General features: G+C 38.1%; 1 protein-coding gene across 4 annotated transcripts in view; it reads right to left on the bottom strand.

Annotated features, from left to right (window-relative positions):
* Positions 1–23,589, bottom strand: part of dnajc6 (DnaJ (Hsp40) homolog, subfamily C, member 6) — a 76,129-nt gene that overhangs the window by 6,790 nt on the left and 45,750 nt on the right. For 3 of the 4 annotated variants that reach the window (XM_057840866.1, XM_057840864.1, XM_057840867.1), the window contains 8 exons: positions 22,673–22,866; positions 20,963–21,340; positions 19,684–19,827; positions 17,080–17,181; positions 16,803–16,940; positions 16,396–16,716; positions 14,857–15,005; positions 12,073–12,249 (listed from right to left, as the gene is read on the bottom strand). In XM_057840866.1, coding sequence (XP_057696849.1) covers positions 12,073–12,249; positions 14,857–15,005; positions 16,396–16,716; positions 16,803–16,940; positions 17,080–17,181; positions 19,684–19,827; positions 20,963–21,340; positions 22,673–22,866 — 1,603 coding nt within the window. The remainder of the gene's footprint in view (positions 1–12,072; positions 12,250–14,856; positions 15,006–16,395; positions 16,717–16,802; positions 16,941–17,079; positions 17,182–19,683; positions 19,828–20,962; positions 21,341–22,672; positions 22,867–23,589) is intronic. The other variant, XM_057840865.1, reaches the window with a different exon arrangement.

The raw sequence follows: 23,589 nt of genomic DNA on the forward strand, positions 1-23,589 counted from the left end.
ATACCGTGGAACTAACATGAGAGATGACAATTAAAACAAAGTAGAAGATGACTCCTTTAAGAAGGTAAATCATCTTGCATTGTTGCAAAAGATGCTGGATCTTCACAGTTACATGACAAGGCTCCAACAAGCGAAGCTTATCTGGCAACAGCAATCTGAGAAAGTTGGTGCCAGATTGAAGAGCGCATTTATCACTCATTAAGTCAATGCCCCAGGGACTGTAAGCTGCTATAAAAGCCAGAAGTGTTGCAACAAAGTATTAGTTGTGTTTTGCTTGAGCATTCCATATTTTTCCCCTCATAATTGAGTGACTCCTTGTGAATATACGCTTTTCACAAGATGAATGAATGAATAACTGAGTGAGTGCATATTTTTTTCCTCAGAATTCAGTGATTCCAAATTAAGAATTAAACGCAACTGACCACCACAATTGTTGCCATTTGAAATGACTACAGTTTTGTGTCATGTCTATGGTTTGCTTTTTTCCTACACAGTAAAACAACTGAGTCAACATCGACCGTGACTGGTGATTTCATAATTTTTGCCAGGCATTGGATATCTTTTTGTATCCATTTTCACGCAAGGGTTCATTGTATACATGCTTGCTGACTGGATGTCTCTATGTATGTAAATCAACAATCAATCCAAACCTTTTATGGCCATAACTTGCTTTCATCACTTGAACACAAAGCATATACAGAAGCCAAAACCTTTGCGTAGCACTGTAAATAGATACACTATAAAAAAAAAAAAAAATTGTTGGTAGGAATTATGATCCATATAAATTGTATAAATTATACTAAAAGTATTTAGGTAAGCAAGTGAACTGTATTAAATTGGTTAAATTAAACTCTCTTTACCCAATTTTAATCAGTATAAACATCAACTTGAACAAACAAAATAATATCTACCCAAAAATATTAGGTGTGTGCTCAAGGCTGCACATGCGCCAACGCGTCTCCGTTGAAACTGAAAGGAGGACCGTTTCATTTGGCGAGAAACTAGGCCTGTCGCGATAACAAATTTTAGAGGACGATAAATTTTCTCATAAATTATTGCGATATGCGATATTATTGCCCCCCCCACACACAATTTTTTAAAAACCAATTTACAATAACACAGTAAGAATACAGTATATATTAATAAGACTAATATTAAGTACACCCATTTAAACGCAATAAACCTTTACTCTTAAATTCAAAAATACTTTTTAAGAAGTCACAACTAAAAACAATAGTCCATGCCTCTTTTAAGTAAAAGACAACAATATCAATACTGCACAGAAACACAGAATAAATAAAATGTCTTTTTCAAGAAAAAATAAAATTGCACTTCAATTATTTAAGCATTTAAGCACAGAGGTATAAAGTTGTACTACCACAAACAATTGCACTTCAACAACAACAGAGAAAAATAGATTAAGTAGCAGTAAAAAACATTTGGCTTCACTAAGGCTAGGTTTATACTGCAGGTCTTAATACACAAATCCGATTTTTTTTGTCATATGTGTTTTTTTTGGCGTGCCCTTTCAGACCGCCTTTGTCCATGGAGCCCGTTCAAGTATCACGCATGTGCACTAATTCGCAGTCTGAGATGACAAAACGACCCACGTGCGCAGAAGCATCAAAACAAAAGACACATGCTAGCTGTATGACATTCCAGGATGATCATATTTTGATTTCCAAAAAGATGGCACAAATAACAGACATTATTAATCCCCGTTTAGTCTTTTATTCAAAGTTTATATGGAATGATAGAACGCATACACGCACGCACATGAGCCTTGACTTGTGTACACGACATGACGTGGGTGCGTCAATTTGCCCCGTCTCGGCCATGTAAGCAATACTAAAATATTGCTCATTCGGCGTATAGAATGAAAATAAAAAATTGTCAGGCTTATCCTTTTTAGGGCTGCAGCTATCGAATATTTTAGTAATCGAGTAATCGACTGAAGATTCTATCGATTAATCGAGTAATCGGATAAAACAAATATATTTTTAGGTGAAGAGCAATTATAAATATACATGAGAAAACAAGATATTTCATCTAATCTTGAACCATTTTCAGTCAATCAATGTCTTTATTTTCGATGTATATTGTAGCTAGAATTAAAAAAAAAAAAAAGACTAATTCACTGCTTTTACTCAAAAAGCTTTTAGATCTTATTTAAAAAAAAAATATATATATATATATATATATATATACATACATATATATATATATATATATATTACCTAAAAATGCCGTTACGCTTGATAACACACATCACTTAAAAGTTAGGATTTTTTCCCACGTGTTTCAATTGAATTTCTCTTTGTGTCAAGCCATTTTTAAGTTCTAGTTAAGTTTTAAGTTAGTCTAAACTGTAATTCCTGATAGGATTTTGAGTTTTTGCAGTGTTCAAAATAAATGTATGATACAGGCTGTATTGGAGCACATTAGGGACCAGTGCTACTTGGTGTTTTATCCAGCAATGACTACTGAGCTAAAATTGATAGTTAGCATGATTAAGTTTTTATTTTACACCCTCATCACTCCACAATGCTATGTTATGTTAAAGCCTGTATGTAAGACACGTTAGCCACGCAACGACAGTGGTCATAATTAATTGAAACCTAGTCCTCCGCAGGGCTAACTTTACGTGAGCTAGTAGCGACAGTAACGTTAATCTTATATATTAGCGCTTAGCGCTCTTTATTAGCGCTTAGCGCTGTACTGCTTTAAGATGGCGGCTGTTTGATAACGCTGCCCAGACGCGGCCGAGTCTGTCATTGCGCATCTAGTTCAACATACATGTGATCTTTATGAGACGCATCAGACGCTAGCTGTTACCAACTTAGCATCGTGCGGGCTAGTATTTGGCAACGTCGGCGTCGTTTGTGGCGGCTGTCAGCTGCAGTAAGTTTTTTTTTTCCCTTCTTCCTCTCCGCACGTGACAGCGCGTTGTCCCGCATTAAAAGTAGTCCGAGCAAAACGTGATGCTTAGAGCTGTCAAAATAAACGATTACTCGAGGTGAATAAAATTACTCGGATCAGTTTTTAAACTCGAGTTACTCGAGTTGCTCGAGTACTCGTTTCAGCTCTAATCCTTTTATTATTTTTTTTATGATTATGGTCAAGACCGCTTCGTGCATAAAAGCAGAGTTCAAGCTAGAGCTAATGTACAGCTACATCGCGCCCATTCTGCCTGCCGCTTTCGCTTTGTTGACGTCATTGCTGCCTGAATTCCAATTCGGGAGACTTGAAAGTTCAGACCACCAGCCACATTCTGGAAAAATGTGGTCCAGATCGGATTTAGATCACATAGGAAAGTGACCCGGATTGGATTTGAAATGGTCCACTTCTATGGGACTTGTCATGTTCAGACCGTCAAGTTATTGCTTCACTTGAGTCGGAAAAACACGAAAAAATCGGATTCGTGCATTAAGACCTTCAGTATGAACCTAGCCTTAGGTGTCAGACAACATTAAACAGAGGTAAAACGGTTCGTCCTTTTTGGTTGCCTCGCCATTTTCATTTGGTTTGAAATCAAAATATTTCCACACTGGGGCTGTGGTGTTTGGCTTGGAAATCAGGATTTTCCGTCCATTTTCTGCTCGGTCATTGCTGTACTCTGACAGTGCACTCGGCCCCGCCTCCCTCCATTGAATGATGGTCACGCAAACTCTAATGTATAAAACGAACAGAACTCAGAAGTCAATAAAACAGAGTGAATCCTCGTCACAGCTTATTGCGCTGTTGGTAACAAGGAAGCCGAACTTTTGACAGCACGTCCGCCGAACATCTACCGCACGTGCGCGAACACGCACATACGCACGTGAGGCGATAAATCGCAGCGTGAAAATTACCGCCTTCATTTTCATTTACCGTGTGATAAATGGAATTATTGCATATCGCGACAGGCTTACGAGACACTGCAACTTGGATGGCATCGTACAGTAACAGGTTAGTGTGAACTAACTTTATTTTAAAATTAACAATGCAAAGCCATTAACAAGCCTGGTACGCTGCATGTTAAATTATGAAGCCTCTAGAGTAAAAAATATTTTTATATCTTATTCCTGGCTTTCGACAGTCATTCCTGAAAGCTAGCTAAAAGCTAGCCGTTTTACAGAGCATAGCAACATGGCTCTATTTGAACCAGTAACCTTATTTTCTAATGAACCTTTTAGTTACGGCGCACAGTATTGTCAAATGTTTCGCCCTTCAGTATAATTGAGGTATGCTGGGCTGCTACTGCGTGTAAATGGCAGTAATGGCGGCAACCACTAAAAGCTACGACAACTCGGGTTAGTCAATATGTATTAAGGAACAACTCATCAGCAAGCTATCCAATAGTCTGATAATGATTCTTATTATTTAATTCAAGGTGTGTTGGAGGAGGGAGACGTGGAAAACTGACTGGATAGGTACCCTCGAGGACTGGAGCTGGTGACCCCATCTCTAACATGTTTAACATAGTATAATTGTTGATGCATTTAGGTAATATTTACTGAATAAAATTGGCTAAACTTCACTACACTATCAAACTGAGTGTAAATTGTTACCTCATTTTTATTGAGTAAATTCTATAGGTTGTTTTTTACAGTGTAGGCTATTTGTATCTATTCAATCATTTGCTACTACAGTTGGTCAGGGCACATATGAAAAAAATCACAACACACACACACACATGCAAGCACTGACACGAATATGAAGTATTCTGTACAATTCATAAGGCTTTGCCTCTTATATAAATGTGGCCTGAAATCTTGAGTGATCATTTAAACTAGGGATGTCTCACTGCGCTTTTTTTTTTTTTTGACTTAGAAACCGATCCGAATTTTTTCCAAGATGACTTTGAAGAAAAAAGCTGATTTTCTTTTTTCACAGGTTGTTGAATTCTCTTAATGAACATGTGATGATGATTACCTAAGCTAAATTAATTTATTAATAAATGACCGAATTCCCCCCAGTGCTCCAGGTGCCTTCGAGAAGATTTATCCCCGACCTTTCAACACATACACTTTTTGTTATTTCAAAATGCGAATAAGCAGGCTCATCCCAGTACCCATGTTAACATCAGTGGCTCACAAGAAAGTGGAATTTCACATGGGAGCTGTGTTATCTGTTTTCTGCTTAGACCTTCCTTTACAGAAGAAGCTGAGAGCTGCACACTTATCTCAATCAAATACAGTTAAAAAAGACAAAAAATATAATAAAATTAAACAAATATGTAGGAATAAAAATCTCTACAACATCGATTCGATACCTATATTTCCAGACCAGTAAAAATAATGCAAAAAATCAAATTTTTTGTCGCTCTGCTCGTAACTCCAATAATATTACACGATGCTCTGTTACTATCATTAGTTTCTAAAGAGCAGTAGCCTCACTCAGCGGGCATATTTGCCTAGTAGTTAAATTTAAAGCAGCCAAGAGCACCCTGATACAGAAAATTGGACAAAATTGGACCAGACTTGTGTCCAAATCTGATCCTGTCTGATACTCCAAAAATAGCCACATCGGGCGGAGTTCCAGATTGGCACATCACTCCTTTAAACCACCAGTGAAAAATGCAGGAATGCACTTTACTCCCAAGCACCAGTCAGCCAAGCAACTGCGTCAACAAACTGAGTCAGCTCACACATACATTAAGAGCCAAGGAGTACACAAGGTGCTCTCATGTAAACTACTACTGTGACAAGATTATTCAAGAAGTGGAGGCAGGTTAGCTGCTCACTGTACTTCTTGAAAGCCGGAAAACCTCTTTTGATCATGACAAGGTTAAAGCTTGATTAGTGGGGAATGATTAATGAGATTCAGACATGTGACATGCTGAGAGGAGAAATAGTGGGGTGGAGACTCCAAAGATAATCTTGGGGTCAACTAGCCAGTTTGAGTATTTCTGTTCACTTTTAAACCACTTGCCTGAACCCATATGATAGTGTTGCTCTTAAGTCTGACGGTATTTACTGCATAAACAGGACTTTATTTCTTATTTATTCTTTTTTTAATCTCTGAGTCAAGGATGTCCATCCTTCTCCTTATGCTGGTTTCGGTTGAGTCCATCCTGGGTGCGCCGCAGGTAATAAAGTCAAGAGCGAATGATATCAATGTTTTTCTGACTATGGCATGGCAAGTAGCACAGCACATCCAGCCAAATTCCAGCTGTTATGTATGCGGTTTTATGCCCCAGACGGCCGGCGAGGGCTTGCCTCTGATGGCCTTGCCTGCCTCTGACTGTGACACTTGCCATCTGCTGCATATCCCCTTTTCTTTATCTTACTCTCACCCCGAATGCCCTCGCCTCTCAAAAATGAGACCCTTGAACTGTCCTGGACCACATTCAAACTGTATCAGGTGCATGGAAACACCCACACCGGTTCCTGTTCAGCTCATTCCTCTGAAGTTTTCTTGGTGTCTCGAAAATGACGGGACAGCACCTGTAGGAGAATCGGAATGCCTTCATACATTTAAATGGGATCCGGGACATCCTGACAGCGAGTTCCAGTCGGTGAAATCGCCGCCCCAGCAATGCTTGGAGACAGCAGGTCCGACTCGGCTCAATGCGATTGCTCGCAACGCTGCAACATGCTCCATATCATCTCCAATAGGAATGTTCTGGGTGTGCGGGAACCTGGCCTACCCCTATCTTCCAGTGGATTATAAAGGACGCTGTGGTTTAGCATATGTCATCCCGGCCATGAGAGTGACTCAGTCTTTGCCCAAGAAACCGCCTCTTCAGAGAATCAAACGTGCGGTTTCTGATATATTCTGGACACATCATCAGTCGCCATTCAAAAATGCAATTGGCTCTCTTCTACCTTTTTACGGAGTTATGTCGGCTTTAGATCAAATCGCAGATCTGTCTCATGCAATAGAAATGATTGCAAATGAAACCAGTCGGGCACTCATGCTCGTGTCAAGTGAGCTGGCTTCTGTTCGACTGGTCGCTTTACAAAACCGAGCAGCTTTGGATTTTCTCTTAGCAGCCCGAGGGGGGACGTGTTCTGTTATCGGCTCTGAATGTTGTACCTTTGTACCTGACTATAATGTCACTCTTGGTAATATAATTGATCACCTTCATGATACCACCAGTTTTGTTCATCAGGAAAATAGTTCTTTATTCGACTGGTTGAAACCCACCTTTGGATCATTGACTCATCACATTATCGAAGGGGTGATCATTTTCCTGGTGATCAGTTTCATATTTTATCTCATTGTATCATGTATTAGAAAATTCCTGTGCAATATCCCATAAAATCAATTTGATGGTTCTCTAATGTTAGAGTTGTTATCTCAATTTGCTGGATTGCTCTAGACACACATTCAAACACCTTTGTATTTTGAATTCCTTTACACAGTTTAATATGTATGTTAAGGAACTATAATTGGAAGTATTTAATTTATAATGGACACCTCATGTTTAATAATGAGACGGTGGAACCACGTGAAATTAGTCCATCTAAGATGGTTAAAATTGCAAACACTCTGAAATCAAATGCAATGAAAGGATATTATACTGTATTACACTACACCGGTATATTATAACAGTGGGTTTAATAAAAACATAATTAAATGGAGTTTTGTATAGACAAGTTTCGTGAGCGAAAATTGGGCGACGCCTTCTTTGACATTTTCTGCTACGGACTTCCGGTTTAGACAAAACACCATGAAGTGTGGTTGAAGTAGACAAAGTTTTAAACCGCTAAATCAAACCAGAGAAACCCACAGAATCTCCAAAAATTGATTCAGCACGACGTATACGAGACTACGCGACTTTCTGTGCTGTGCATGGTTGTGTCAACTCCTGGAAGCTATATATATTGTTGGAAGCGTAATGTTTTGATCAGCGCCATACGCCTTTAATCGAAACCAGCAGCAGACAATAAGTTAAGGATGTAGCTCGCTGCTTTAAACTTAAATGATCTAACTAAAAGATTATATGTTCTTTATCATTTATTTGACAAAATTGGACAAAATTCTAACAGTCTGTGCAGCCTGTGTTAACAGAAGGTACAGATTGATACGCCGGCCACCTGAGTGACCAAAATGAGGAGAAATTACAAATAATATAACAGTTGCCAAATGCAGAAGTGCTGCGACGGAGTTGGTCGTTACAAGGAAATACTACATGGTATTTTTCACCTGGTTATAGTTCTGGTATTATGAGCTCATCACAAGCAGTATGTCTTTTATATTGCAGATATTGATCACAATAAAACTTTTGGACAACATGATTCAATTTCTTATTCTCTTAGTTATAACAATTTGTGCGTGTGCAAAACAGGTCAATACAGGGATTCCCCTATATTCAACAGATTGTGGCGCACCGCCACACTAAAATGAAAGCCGCCACGCCTGGCAAATGAGATGTATTTTATTTATTTATTTAAATAAAAAATTTTTTTTAAGGCCGCTTCAAACTAGCGGCAGCCGAGTGGGAGGAGTTAAGCGGACACCTATTCATTGTGTATTGTAGCCTAATGTTCGTAACTATGCAGCCCCCCCCTTAAGAGACGCAAGGGGAACGAGTAGGAAGAATGGGAGAACGAGCGAGATAGCGAGAGATAGCGGTCGCATGTCGTAGCAGCCCGCTGTTATTTTGTTATTGTTTTTCTTTATTATTGTTACCACAATAAAGTGGGTAAGCAAATACAGACTTCTCTCCTTCTTGCCCATATCCGGGGCATTACAATAATTTGGATCGGAATTTTCGGCGAAAGTGAGCGGTGGACGGCCGTCTTGGACGGAAAGCAAACTTTGACTAACTTGCGCTGAGAGACTGCGGAGAGGCGGGGCCCAAAATAAAGCCTTGCTCTATTTTCAGAGCGTTGGTCACAGTAAACGATTTATCAGTTCAAGCAGAGTAAAATGATACATATTCACGGTACAAGAACGTCGTTTCTGGTTCCATCGATTGGTAAGAAAAGGCTGTTTGTACGAGTGACGTGTGGGCGCTCCCGTCAGGGGGGACATTTCACGTGGAGTGGCTATTTTTCGGCACAACACCGGCGCGCCAACTTCAGACAATTACGGCTGACGAAACTTTGATAAATGCGCCCCCCCCCCCCCCACCCAAATTTCGCGAGCTCTGGGACACTCGAAAAATGACTCTCATACCTCTCCTTGCTAAGTTAATGGTACCTCGACGTGCCTTTGTGTGGAAATTTAGTTTACGAACAACGGGGAAAAAACTATTCACCTTCTCACCGAATCAAGTAAAACTCTTTACACGGCTATAAGAATTCCCCCAGTGCTCTAAATGGGTCAGTTGACAGAAGGACTGTTATTGTTGTGGTAATGTAGTACTTATGAGGGTCAAATAAAAGGAAAAAGGAGGACTACGACGGTGGTCTGCAACCCGCGGCTCTCGGGCCGCATGCGGCTCTTTAGCGATGCTTCGGAGCTTTTTTTTTTTTTTTTTTTTTTTAAATGGAAAAAGATGGGGGAGGGAAATATATTTTTTTGTTTTAATAGGATTTCTAGGAGGACAAACATGACACAAACATTCTTTCAATTCATTAATATTGTAATGATTTTAAACTTGTGGTGGCATAGTACAACAGAGTAGTCACGTGGTGCGTCATTCTCTATAGGATCCACTGCAGGGAAAAGAAACATTTAATCATGAAGGCTAATTACGTATTTCTAGCCAACTTAGTCATTTCTATAGTAGGCTAATATAGCTAGTATCGATAATTATAAGGCTTGTACAAGGCTTTTAATTTTTTGTGGCTCCAGACATACTGTATCAGTTTTTTTTTTTTTTTTTTTGGGGGTCAAATATGGCTCTTTCATCAGTTTGGGTTGCCAACCCTGAGTCACTACGAGATGTAAGTCGTACTATTGCCACGAGAAAAAAAGTCGCATTAGTACATCGGGTAACGTAGCTCTAATCAGCTACGCATTTTACATACATGTACTGTAGCTGAGAGGTACAACATTAGCCTGGCTAATGAAATATTTCAAATATATCTTTGTTATGGTTCTTCTTGGGGGAAAAAATGAAGAAAAAAAAATTCGCTGTGGCACGACATGGTGAGGCTGTCCGACTCCGATGCAGCCCACCACCACAGCTTCAAAAAATCCTAGGGGAAACACTGCAATAAAATCAGAATTTATAAAATTCTTGGAAAAATATTAACATAGGGTGAGCTTAACTTGAGCTTTCCATCATCCACAACTTTAGGCAGCATGTGTAAAAAGTAGAATGCACGTAGTCTTGATTAATGTCCATCAGCGTACAGTAAGTTGTTTTGAGGCACGTCAAATTGTCTTCCTTTGCCTAACAGTGTTTTCTACCTGTAAAAGAAACCTGTCACATTTGCATTTATGCATTTAGGCTAAGAAGCAAGTGTATGACTTGTAGTACATGAGTGTTTCCATTTCTTTACCGTTGTATAACTAGGTTTAGCAAAGCTAATGATGTCTCAGCTGTGACACAAAACACAGAACTGTAGTCAAATTGAACATAATTGTACAATCATTACACAGACATTGCACAAACATTACACGTATTGATTAGCAGCAGTAGCAAGCATAGCTTATTAGTTAGCATGTGGTGCAGACACAGCAGTATTTCTAGTAAATAATATTAAACATCCTCATAATTACAATCATCATCGTGTCTTGGTTCCACATCTGCCTTCATGAACACAAAATTCCCGTGTTCATGTATTAGGACACATTAGGGTGACCATATTTTGATTTCCAAAAAAGAGGACACTCAGCCCGGCCTCAAGGTACTTGAATTTTACTCGAAGTTCACACAAAGATGCCTATATCACTTTAATATATTTAAAGTGTGACCCCTCACTCTGGATGGAAAAATGCAGTTTAAAAAAAATAAATAAATAATGACTAAAATATACACACATATACATATGTGTGTGTGCATATAGATAATGCAGACCCATGGAAATGTAGTCCAGTCAATACACATACACACAGTAGACTATGTGCCAACTAAACATTTTTATAAATTACTATCGCGACAATTGTCCTTGACAAATTGCTATTCCCATTCAATTGATATTCTCATTCAATGTTCTAGATTGCACACAAACAATAACCGAAATAAACTGACAAACTATTCAACCAGCATGTTTCCAAACGTAGCAGTTCAAAACTAGGTTTCCCATAATGCCTAGCGTGGTTTAGCTTACTGATAGCTAGCTGAGGCAAAAAATCAAACTTTGCTATAAAAGTTTACAATCATCGGCAGCGCAACGATGCGACACCAAATGGGATTTTACTGTCAAAGCTCCGACAGAAGTCAACAGTTGCCATTATATACGTATTTATCATAAAAAAATTAACAACTTGGCAGGCGTTGTGGCCAAATCGTCAACCCAGTAGATGGCGGTAATGCCTCATGATAGGGGTAAACTGCCAAAAAAAAAAAAAAACAAGAAGAACTACTCCTTCCCTCCCTACTAATAGGAGCCATGTCATGGAACGCAGGCGCTGCCACCCAGCGGCCGGAGGGATTCTCTTCAAATTGGTCCCGTGAAAAATCATAAAAACCGTACATTTTTTTGAATTTATAAAACCCGCCCGGACAACGAGGATACTACGTGAAAGTAAGACTTGTCCAGGCAAAAGAGGAAGTTTGGTCACCCTAGGACACATTCAACTTTGTCCTGATTGTTTTTCCTTCCACTGCCATTAAATCAATGAAATACAAAAATATTTTGACTGTGGTGACTCCTAGCCATTTCTTCATGATGTCCTCCCATGTCGTGATGGCATATGAATGCGGTATTTCCAAAATATCTTTTTTGAGGGATTTTGATGAGTGATGCCGCTTCAGTTTCATTGTTGTTTTGGTTAGAAAACATGTAAAACGGAAGTCGCGAGCAGAAATGAGTAAGTAAAGCGTAAGTACCTCGGAAACTTGTCTATAGACTTTTATGAATTTAGATTACAGAATGTCAAACTAGACATTTAAAAGCAGTTTATCATTTCAGCCAATTGAGGGCAGTAGTGGGCACTTTTTTATTTTGTAATCAGTGAACGTGGCTGGTTTTATCTTAATAAAATGCCTCTTCTCTTCCCTTAATGAGATGAGATAAATGGTCTCACCTTGTCTGGGTGGACGACGAGGACAGCTTTGCGGTAGACCTTTTTGACTTGTTCTGGAGTCACCAGGTCAGCCATTCCAACAGGCTTCCAGCGGGTTTCTCCTTCCCACAACACTGTATGCATAGTGGACAGGAGCGCTCGGATGTTCCGCTCTTTCCCTTCAATCCATTCTAGAATCTGGAAAACACAGGATGGGCATCATCAGCAAATGATGACTAGCTATAAAAAAATTAGGGCTGTCAAACGATTAAAGTTTTTAATCGAGTTAATTACAGCTTAAAAATTAATCGTAATTAATCGCAATTAATCGCAATTCAAACCATCTCTAAAATATGCCATATTTTTATGTAAATTATTGTTGGAATGGAAAGATAAGACACACGACGGATATATACATACAACATACTGTACATAAGTACTGTATTTGTTTATTGTAACAATAAATCCACAAATGGCATTAACATTTTTTCTGTTAAAGTGATCCACAGATAGAAAGACTTGTAGTTCTTAAACGATAAATGTTATAGTTACAAGTTATAGTAATTTTATATTAAAACCCCTATTCATGTTTTCGTTTTAATAAAATTTGTAAAATTTTCAATCAAAAGTAGAGTTAATATAATAATAAGAAGAATTAAAATAACAATAATAAAAATAGAGTGACCAAAGTTTTACGTGTATTTTGCATAGCTATTTGTATATGGAATGCCAGTTCATTTTGCATTGTATTGTTGTTTAAGAATAGGGCCTCATTACTATAGACTGAAGTGCTTTTCTTTTTGTGAATTTTTTTTTTTTTTTTTTTTGGAGAGATAGGAATATTGCAGTGTATCAATTACTTGTTCTCCCCACTGTATGTTTGTTGTGAAGGAGTTGCCAATAAACGGCGCGGTCCAAAGAACGCCTGTGTCCACTCGCCTTAACTGTATTAAATATATCTGTATATATCTTACCCAAAATACAACAAGAGACACATAATTGCCACTAAAAGAAAGAAAACTTACCAAAATATGTGTGGAGCACAAATAGCAATTTGCGTTGCATTGTGAATACAGCATAAACGTCTCACAACTACTAATTCTCCCACGTTTTGAAGAAATAACATGAGTATGGAACGGCGCTGCCCCCAAGCGGCCGGTGGCATTCTCTTCACTCTTAATGCCCATAAACGGCCTCATTGTATAATCTGTTTGAGGCAATATGCGAGATGGTCATTCAACCAAGCGCCAGCAGAGGGCGGCAAAACTCCATAACAACAAGTGAGCTTTTCACTGAACAGTCATTTAAATCTGTCTGAGCGGGACATCTGCTTTAATTGCGTCAAATATTTTAACGTGATTAATTTAAAAAATTAATTAACGCCCGTTAACGCGATAATTTTGACAGACCTAAAAAAAATTAATTGTTGTTTATCACAACTCTTGTCCTCATTATGGCTGTGAGTAAAATGGAATTTAGGGCAAGTGGCAGGCGATACTAGTTTGGACTGGTCGCCAGTCATAGGGCACATATAGTCATCAACCATTTACACTCACATCAACAGTTAAGTAAACAAATGAGCTTGTTTCTGGAATGTGGTAGGTAGGAAGCTCGTGCATAATTTCAATGCATAAGAAAAGACATTTGATGATACCATGTGTTTTTTAAAGCTGTATTGCATCATTATGTTGTATTTAGAAAAATACCTCTTTAATTCAAAATCACTGTAAACTGCAACCAAAACAAGTTGTTAAATGAATTCCTAATAACAATCAGCAATCACAAATTTGAATTTTATCCATAAATGGCAGAATTTGTTATGCTGATTGTTTACTTGGAATGTGAACTACGTAATGGGTCTGTACAGTATATTCATAAAATCTTTGCAATTCATCATTCATCCAAAAATACACAATACAGGTAGTCCCCGCGTTATGAACGAATTCCGCTCCTATGCTGGTGACGTAAACAGAATTTCCGTGTAAATCGTATTTAACCCTTTAAATACCCCAGAATCTCAAAATAACTATTCAAAATGCCCAAAAGTATTGTTTTTTTTTAAGAATGGAGGCTACACTGCCCTCTGGTGGCAGCTTTGGTTCTGGCTGGACTGTCGCCTTGCATGACTGAGGAGCAGACTTGTCCGACATGGATAAAGTACAGCTGCGCTCTGGTTTGGCCCACATAGGGCTGTAAGTTGTTTCAGCTAATATATGTTCGTGTATGCATTTGTAATTAAGTTTAGAGCAACAGATTGTGGAGTTATGTGAGAGCGATTTGCTATGAGAATTGTAGCTACGTTAACATTCGTAGCATTTAACTTAGCGGACTTTTGTTAAGCAAATTAGGCTAATTTATTCTATTATATTTACATATTGTTCAGACTAGATGGAAGTTTGAACACCAATTGTTTTGTGTCAAGTGTTTTATTGTTAAAATGCTTGTCGTTTTGAACATACAGTAATTGTAGATATGTGTGTTACAGCTTTCCAAACTGTCAAAAGTGAAGGAAGTCAAAAGCTTCAAAAACCCCAAATTGCCTTGTTTGGTGTCTGTCAAACTGAACAACTTCACATTTAGTGAGGATAGAACACATCGTATTACTGTAGGTAAAGTACCAAATATGATACTTTGAGGTCCAATAGGCACTCTTTACACGACTAAAACAAACAAACAAAAAAAAAAAACGACTGGAGACAAAATGGCGGACGAGACTCCGACGTCGTAAAGTCGAAAGCACTAAAGTTGAATATGTTGTAACCCGGGGCGGGGACTACCTGTTTACTTTTTGTAAATAACTCCTACTTTAATTTTCTCAGGGTCCATCTCTTTGGCCATTTCCTCCTTCCTCATTTCTGCTATAGTTCTTGGTCCTTTCTTATCTTTGGGTCCTGCAAAGCCTTGACCAGACAGCAGGTCATCAAAGTTCGCATTCGAAGCCTTGCCCCATGAGCCTGAGACAAAAGGAATGCAAGCAAAGGTAGAAAAAATATTAACCCTTTCATGCACCAATTATGATTTCCCCCACCCCCACGCCCCTAAACGTTTTGATGACATTCTTATAGGACAAGGGTCTCAAACCAGCTGCCCCCGTTTGCAATTCAATTAGTGCCGCCCGCCCTGCACGTATTTTGCGATGTGCAATATAAAAATATAAGCATAAATTTACATAAAATGAATGAATTAGCGTATTGGCCTGAATATAAGACGGCCCTGATTATAAGACAACCTCTTCTTTTTCAAGACTCAAGTTTAAAAAAACACTTTTTGAACACCAAATTAATTTTTATACAAAAAATAATTACAGTACATCCAAAACAAAATCATGTTATTTTGCCTCATTCAAATCTTAATATCTGAACATTTAAATATTTAAACTAAAGTGCAATCACATTCGTAAATGATTGGCTTCTGTATTTGAAATGTAAATACACCAATCTATTGTGATAAAACAACAAAATTGCAATAACTGCAGCATTAACCATCAAAGTGAAGTCTAACTGTAACTGTAGTCTTGAAACAAATCTGAATAAGTAAAAACATTGCAATAAAGTAATGCAAACTAGTTAAACTGTCAAGACAGAACACCGCTTCAATGATATCTGGCGCCATCTAGCGTCATTACTGGGGAGAGTAGCGGAGAGTTGTCATGACAGAACATCGCTTCAATGATATCTGGCGCCATCTAGCGTCGTGAATGCGTATAATGTCTAGACTGCGAATATAAGACGACCCCCTCTTTTTCAGTCTTATTTCAATGCAAAAAACACCGTCTTATATTCGGGCCAATACAGTACTTGTTTTGGAGTGGGGGAACAATTATTTAAATAGTAATTTAAAAAAAAAAAAAAAAAATGCGATTTAAAAAATATCCCATGAGTAATAAAAAAACAATAATTCAAAACAAAATAAAATTGATGAAATTTTTTTTTTTTTTTAATTAAAATTATTAAAACAAATTGTAATAAATTGGACATTAAAATAGGTGTGGCCCATGTGTATTTTGTTCTGGGATTTGATTTATTTGTTTTGTTTAATAAATCTATTGTGACCTCACATAACTTAACGCTTTGGCTACCATTAATAGCAATAGACATCCAATCCATTTGAACAAAGTGGAGCTGGAAGCAATCGATGATCGCATTCAGCGCCTCCCAGTTGAAATGGATTGTACATCTATTGTCATCAAAAGGTGTTTTCAATAACAATTTCCCTCTTTTACGAACTACAATATCTCATACTCTTTGAACTGGCCTGACAGTGATTGAGTTACACTAATGATCACTATTGAATATGATCTTTTTTTTTTTCTTCTTTTAAACAAAGACTGGGTTTAAATCTCACCCATCTGTGCTTTGCTCGCAGCACTGGGTGATCCACCACCAGCTGCAGAGAAACTAACATTGTAGTTTGGTCGGTTCTGGGGGGAACTGTGAGGCATGGCGGTATGGCTAGGGCTCGGCTTGGGCTGTGGTGTGGGTCCCTGTGCTTGCCAGCCTCCTGTGCCAGAATTAGGCTGCCATGATGGGAAGGCAGCTCCTGAGTGTGGATGCCACCCTCCTGCATGCTGGGGAGATGGTGGAGGCCGCGATGGGGAGCCCACTGAAGGAAAGGAAGGGCTTGTTCCTGTTGGTGTGGTAGGCTTGCTGGAGAATCCGGAGCCTCCTGGAAGAACGTGCTGAGTTTATGTCATAATATGACAACAAAAACTACAAGGTGTATAGAATGAAGGAACATGAATGTTAACTTACCTCCGAGACTTCCCCCGAGGTTGCCTAAGTCAGCAAAAGGGTCTAGAGTGTTTGGCTTGGTTTGATGGGTTGGTGTGCTGTGGACCGAACCGGTTGGGCTTGTCGTGGCTGATCGACTGCCCATTCCCAAGCCTCCTCCTCCAAAAATAGAAGAAATTTATATTTATATTTTTTAAAGCATCTCTAGAGCGATAGAGATTTAGAGATGTGTCACTCTCACTGGCTTTTCCAATTTAACCAGACAAGGAAATAACAGCAAAAACACAATCAGGTGTACCTGTGCTTGTAGTGGCAGTTCTGTTCCATTCCCAACCTCCCATGATGTTTTGCTGTTGAATGTTGACAGTTGGGGCAGCAGATGATACGGGAGAACTCCGACCTATTCAACAACAGAAATTTTTAGTCCTCACTAGCTTTACAGAAGAAATTGTGTCTACCCAATTTGATTTTGGATAAGAGGAGGGATAAACTTGGAATGCTCACCAGCCAATTGCTGTAAAGATACGTGCATCTGTCAAATTTTACATCTCAATGAACCTATCATTATCATTATTTTGTTTAAAAAAAAGGGGAAACCAGAGTACCTGGAAAACTCATGCAGTTTCCACACAGGAAGGCTGGAATCAAGATTTGAACCCTGAAACCCTCGACTGTGAGGTAGACCAATAAATCCCTGTGCGGCGTATAATTTAATAAATGTAATTTCAAGTAAAAATTGTGGAAGGGTCAATAAAAAAGGGGTTACTGCATTGGGTAACGTGGTAAGAAGGGCCAAATATTACAAAAAGGTTTCTTTTGAGGTATCTGGAGGGAGACAGCACGACAAGAGGCTGGTTAGAATAATTGCCTAACAGTAAGAAAACACAGGTTTTTATCTCCATTTGGAGCACCATCTGTGTAAATTGTGCATTATCTCACCATGCTTGTGTGTGTTTTTTTCTCTCATGCTCCAAAAATATGCCTCTTGGATAATAGAAGACGTGCAAAAATGATCCCGTTAATAGAATGTGAAACTGATATCTACTTTGATAATAGATTTATCTTTTGGAGACATTGTTTTGAAATAATCTTTCAACAGTAAATTGGTTGGATTTCTTTAGTCATCTATTAAAATAGACTTGTGTTTAATCAAAATAAGATTATCTTTACCTTAGGACAAGAAATCTTTATGCCTATGTTCTGACGTGTTATGGACGACTCCAGTCACGGAATCATGAACAGTTATGGTTGTGTGTTTTCTGTTGAAATTTTGTTTTGGAATCTGTCGCAATGATTTATTAAGAAAATTAATTAAAGATGAATTAATTTGTAAAAATAATAATTAGTTGTGAATATGAGGGTAAATGATTAATTCACTTTCTGCCCATAAATTGACTGGACAACATGTCTAGACATTACCCTACCTCAAAACTGAAGTCAGCTGGGATAGGCTCCAGTTACGCTATGAGCCTTTTTGAGGTAAAGCCTTCCAAAAAATGCGTAGATAGGTATTTTGTGGTACTCACATAACTGATCCAGTGTTTTTAGGAGTAAATTTATTTTATTATAACAGCTTAGATACTCTTACCGTATTTATTGGACCATAAAGCATGCCTGATTATAAGGCACATTTGTACATCAAAGTATTGCATTTGTCATTTGTTCATTATTTTTAACAGTGTAGTTATGGTAATATTTATTAATTCATTTTTTTTTTTAAATTGTATTTATTTTTGGTTTAATGAATGATGAATGTATGTATTGAGCACTTTACTGCAGCAGTACGGTATAAAACAATTATAGTCCTACGAAATACAGCGGTATGAAAAAGTATCTGAACCTTGTGGAATTTCTGACCTTTCTACATAAAATCACCATCAAATGTGATCTGATCTTTGTCAAAATCACACAGATGAAAATATAGTGTCTGCTTTAACTAAAACCACCCAAACATTTATAGGAGTTCATATTTTAATGAGGAATGCATGCAAACAGACAGAAGGGGGGAAATAAGTAAGTGAACACTCCGCCTAGGTTGACTTAAAAGAGCAATTGAAACCCAATTTTTACCAAACATTTTAAGTCAGGTGTGTGCCCAATCACCGATGAGTGGTTTAAAGCTGCCCTGCCCACTGTAAAACACACACACTTGATAAGAAATGTCTTGATGAGAAGCATTTTCTGATGTGCATCATGGCTCGGTCAAAAGAGCGGTCTAAAGACCTGCGATCAAGGATTGTTGATTTGTATAAAGCTGGGAAAGGATACAAAACCATCTCTAAAAGTCTGGATGTTCGTTATACAACAGTTAGGGAAGTTGTCTACAAATGGAGAGTGTTTTACAAAATATTAAATGTGAAACTTATTTTTCCCCCCTTCTCTCATTGTTTGCTTACTATCCTCATTAAAATATGAAAACCTATAAATGTTTGGGTGGTTTAAGTTAAAGCAGACACTGTTTTTTCATCTGTGTGATTTTGACAAAGATCAGATCACATTTAATGGTGATTTTATGCATAAATGTGAGAAATTCCAAAAGGTTCAGATACTTTTTCATACCAATGTAGTTTTGATGACATAAGGCACAACCAGAACTCATACAAAAGCCACATTGAACAGGTACCTCATTGTCCAGAAAGTACGTTATACGAGATACTATTGGATTAGATTATAAAGATACTGTCTCAACCTAGTAACATCAAGATACTGACTTTTTTTCAGTTTTCTTTTGTTTCTTCCCAAGCAAATGCTCAAAGACAATGAAATTGCAAGTTATGAGTTAAAGCGTAGCAGTGGACTTTGCAATACATACACCATGCTGTACATATAGTGGAGTATCACAGATGGTACTCATGATGTTGTTGTTAATGTTGTGCAACAGAATAGCAGAGACATGCCTCACCAAAACTTGTAGGCTGCAGGGTGGGTGGTGGAGTGCAAGTGGCATGCAGGAATGGATCTGAATGCCGCAAATTACCTGGTCCGAGGAACGAACCCATCACCTCCTGAGGCTTTGGCATGGGACCTGCCCCAAATGGGTCAAACACTGGGAAGAGAATTAGAGAACCTTTGTAATTTCTAATAATTCATCTGTTATTTTCCATTTGATTTGGATTGATAGCCTAATTAAATATGCACACATATGTTGTTGACCATGAATTTTTGATTCACTGCCTTACACCTTCATATGTACATTGTTTTCGTCAATTTACAAAGGATTATTTATCATGAAAAAAAGATTTCCATAATGTCTGTAAAAATGTTCATGGATGTAATCCAAAGGCACGGGTTAACTTCCGTTCCTGTACAATTGATTTGATTCAAGCAGCAGAAAAGTGAAATAATAGCACAGCCTGTCAACCGTCTGAATTTCCACCAATTCTACTTTTGTATCAATTTCCCTGTTGAAATGTTGAAAGTTACAACCGATGTTCCATTTTCCTACCAAACAAATTCCTCGACGAAGTAAACATGTTCAAACAAAGGCCAAACTAATAGCGTTAAACTACTTAATCTCTTCACTCAGTCACCCTGACAAAAATACAAAAGTTTATAAATTGTGTGCCCAATGTGATCAGAGTTCAATAGCACCAACTTGATGTAATTAACAACTTTTGACAACAGAGGTCACTGTCGCATCTGCTCAAAAGAGCTGTATTTTCCAGTATTACAATACAGGTCAACATCATTAAAGACCTGTTTAAGTGCGTTGTACATTTCAACCCTTTCATGCACCAATTATGATTTTTTTAACCCCCTTTCATGCACCAATTATGTTTTTTTTTTTTTTTTTTTTTTAAACCCTAACAGGGCATTCATTTAACTCATTGGCTGCCATTGACGGCAATACACGTCCAATACAGAATCCAGATTTGATTGGATGTCTAGTGCCGCCATTGGCACTGAAAGATGAGCCTTCGCAGTCCGTCTTCCAGTTCTAAACAAATTGAAAGTCTATCGCCATCAATGGCAGACAATAAGTTATACAATATGAAAAAATAAAATCTACTTTAGAGTGTTACTTTAAAAGTAACCAGAGGTAGTAGTGTATTCATTTCATTAATTTAGTTTTTATTAACATGATCTTAAATCATAAATTAATTTAGTATATTTATATAATAATAATCTGCCTCATCATAATCTATTTTTGCTCAAGTACAGTGTACGTGCAGGCACCTCACCTTGTGGGCCAGGGGATGGAGATGGTGAAGCTGAGCTTGGTACTGTTTTATGTGGAGTGGAGTTGGTGGAAGATGGCCCACTGGTTGGCTGGGGGGGAGTCCCCAAAAAGTCCCCAAGAAGGTCAGTAGTTGCAGCTGCAGCAGATGGGGGCTGGGTTGTTGGAGGTGGTTGCTTGATATCTTCTCCGTCCAAGCCGAGGAGATCTACTTCTGCAGGTGGCTCAGGGTCCACATGGGTGGGAGAAGACTGATCCCCTCTCGGGGGTGCTGTGCTAATGCTGCTTCGCTGACTGGAGAAAGACAGCATCTCGTCGTCGGAAGGCTCGCTCTCCTCACCGTGGCCCCGACTGTCAGGGCCTCCAAGTGGTCTGCTCGGCTCTGTAGTACCATTTAGAGATTGAAGGTAAAATACAGAGAAAGCGTTATCATCCATTATTAAAAACTATACAGCACAGTAGAAAAAAACAATGGATTCTATGAGGGGAAATATTCAGTATTTTGGGGAAGCCAGACACACTGATAGACTAGGTAATGATAAAATGAGGTAAAGAAGGAATTAGGGTAAAAGGCAACTACTGGTAAATGTGCGTGGTCTATTTCGACAAGTATTATTTAATCAAACACAACATTCAAAATGTACAGCAATTTATTGCACATTATTCATCAAATATATAAACATGCTAAGCAAAGCTAAAAAGTATTTTTTAAACTGAACATTCAGATATTTGTGTAAATATTTCACCAAAGCAGGACATATTTAATCAACGCACTGTCTGTATGACTCCACTGCATTGAATGGTATCTGCTCTTCATGTCAAAATGGTGGGCCCTGGAAAAACTGCTTCAGCTCAAGTACTATATACAGTTAATAAAGTGACAGAACTGTTATCTATACCATGAGCATTGAAAGCATTTTTCTGCCAAAATAATGTTACACTGGAGGACAATGATCAGGCTACATTCAATGCAATCAGTGCATACTTTGCACATGATCTAGCTACAAACTATTTGTATGACTGTGGTAGTAGATTCAATAATCTGACTGCATATGCATGTAAACACATATGATGAAATAGAACTGCTCATCGATCCATTTGACTACTTCAGTTTTGTACAGCTCAACTTCAGCACTCTACTCTGCTGTCTTACCCTCCAAATCCAAGCCTTCCATCTCATCTTGTTGAAGAAGAAATAAAAGTTATTTAGTGAGTCTAAGTATAGTTCATCAGCACTATTCTACATGTATTCTGCTGTATTACTTCAATACATAATCAAACATTAACTAATCTTGTAATGAATATGTACACAAATTTAAAACTGGGACAGGTACAGAGAATTAAAAGTTATGTACGTTTCAACTTTTCTTCGTTCTGGTTTTAAGTTGTATGTTTTAACAAAATACAAATTGGGAAAAGGCAAATTTTATACCCATTTTAGGGCATTTACCAGTATTTTTTTCGAAATACAGCGTTACATAACTATTTTAAATAATGATCCTTGTTGCGCATGATACATGCAGTTGTATGATTCTTTTACTAAATATAATCAAAACGTCATTACCTATATTCTCGAATTGTCTAGTGCACATGCTTCTACTAAGTTACAGTGAGGCATGTGGAATGAAACATATTGTCTTCATAAAGTCTTGCTTTTTGGGGGGGACGGGGGGACAGGTGTATACCACAACACAGTAATCAGTGGGTCAAGTACCAGCAATAGCGAGTGCATCCTGATGTTCTTGATGGCAGGTGAAAAGTACATTGGGACTTAGGTCTTTCGATGGAAACTGTTCCCAAGGTGGCGTCAGGTCTTTCTGCTTGTCTAAGCTCTCGACCTCCACGTCCACTATGACATGAAACAGCTGAGGATACTTGTCAGGAGATTCACATGCATCCAGCTCCGCTCTGAGAGGATAAATGAAGGCTAAGTTTAAAGGCATTTGTTGAATAAACTAAATAACATATCATTTATTTAAAGGCAATTTAACTGTATTTTAAATGTCTTGAGGACATAGTAAACCCATGTATTATATGATACTCATCCAGTAAGATACAAGTGGCTTATCCTTTTCCTTTAGTTTTAATTTATTTTTAAACCACTGTCATGATGACAAGCACGAGGGGAGATGTATTAACAATTACGAACTTGTACATGCTATAACTTCCAAAAAGTTCTACCCAGTACGACAACCACTAAAAATGAGAGGTTTCCTGGCTGGTCTAGCAATGCTATAGAAAATAAGAACAGGTCATACAAGGTCACCATGACAATAGAGATCTACGATCCACGTCATGACAATTCGGGGTACCAGGAATTGTTAAAATCAAGTAATTTAAGTAATGAAGTCATCATGACAATTCAGGGTACCAGCAATTGTTAAAATCAAGTACCGTAATTTCCCGAATATAAGGCGCACCCGTGTATAACACGCACCCCAACTTTACCTGTAAAATCTAGGGAAAATTCATGTACCCGTGTATAAAGCCCATCCTAATTTTAGCACCAATAAATATGAGTCTCATGTCTCGAACTTTTATAAAGTACGCGGTTGCTGCATTTTTTTAATCCTTTTGTCAATTTTTTTTTTTTTTTTTTAATAGAATATTAAATTTCTGTGGTAAAAATGC

The sequence above is a fragment of the Corythoichthys intestinalis genome, chromosome 7 (assembly GCF_030265065.1).
Source record: "Corythoichthys intestinalis isolate RoL2023-P3 chromosome 7, ASM3026506v1, whole genome shotgun sequence".
Classification (NCBI taxonomy): Eukaryota; Metazoa; Chordata; class Actinopteri; order Syngnathiformes; family Syngnathidae; genus Corythoichthys; species Corythoichthys intestinalis.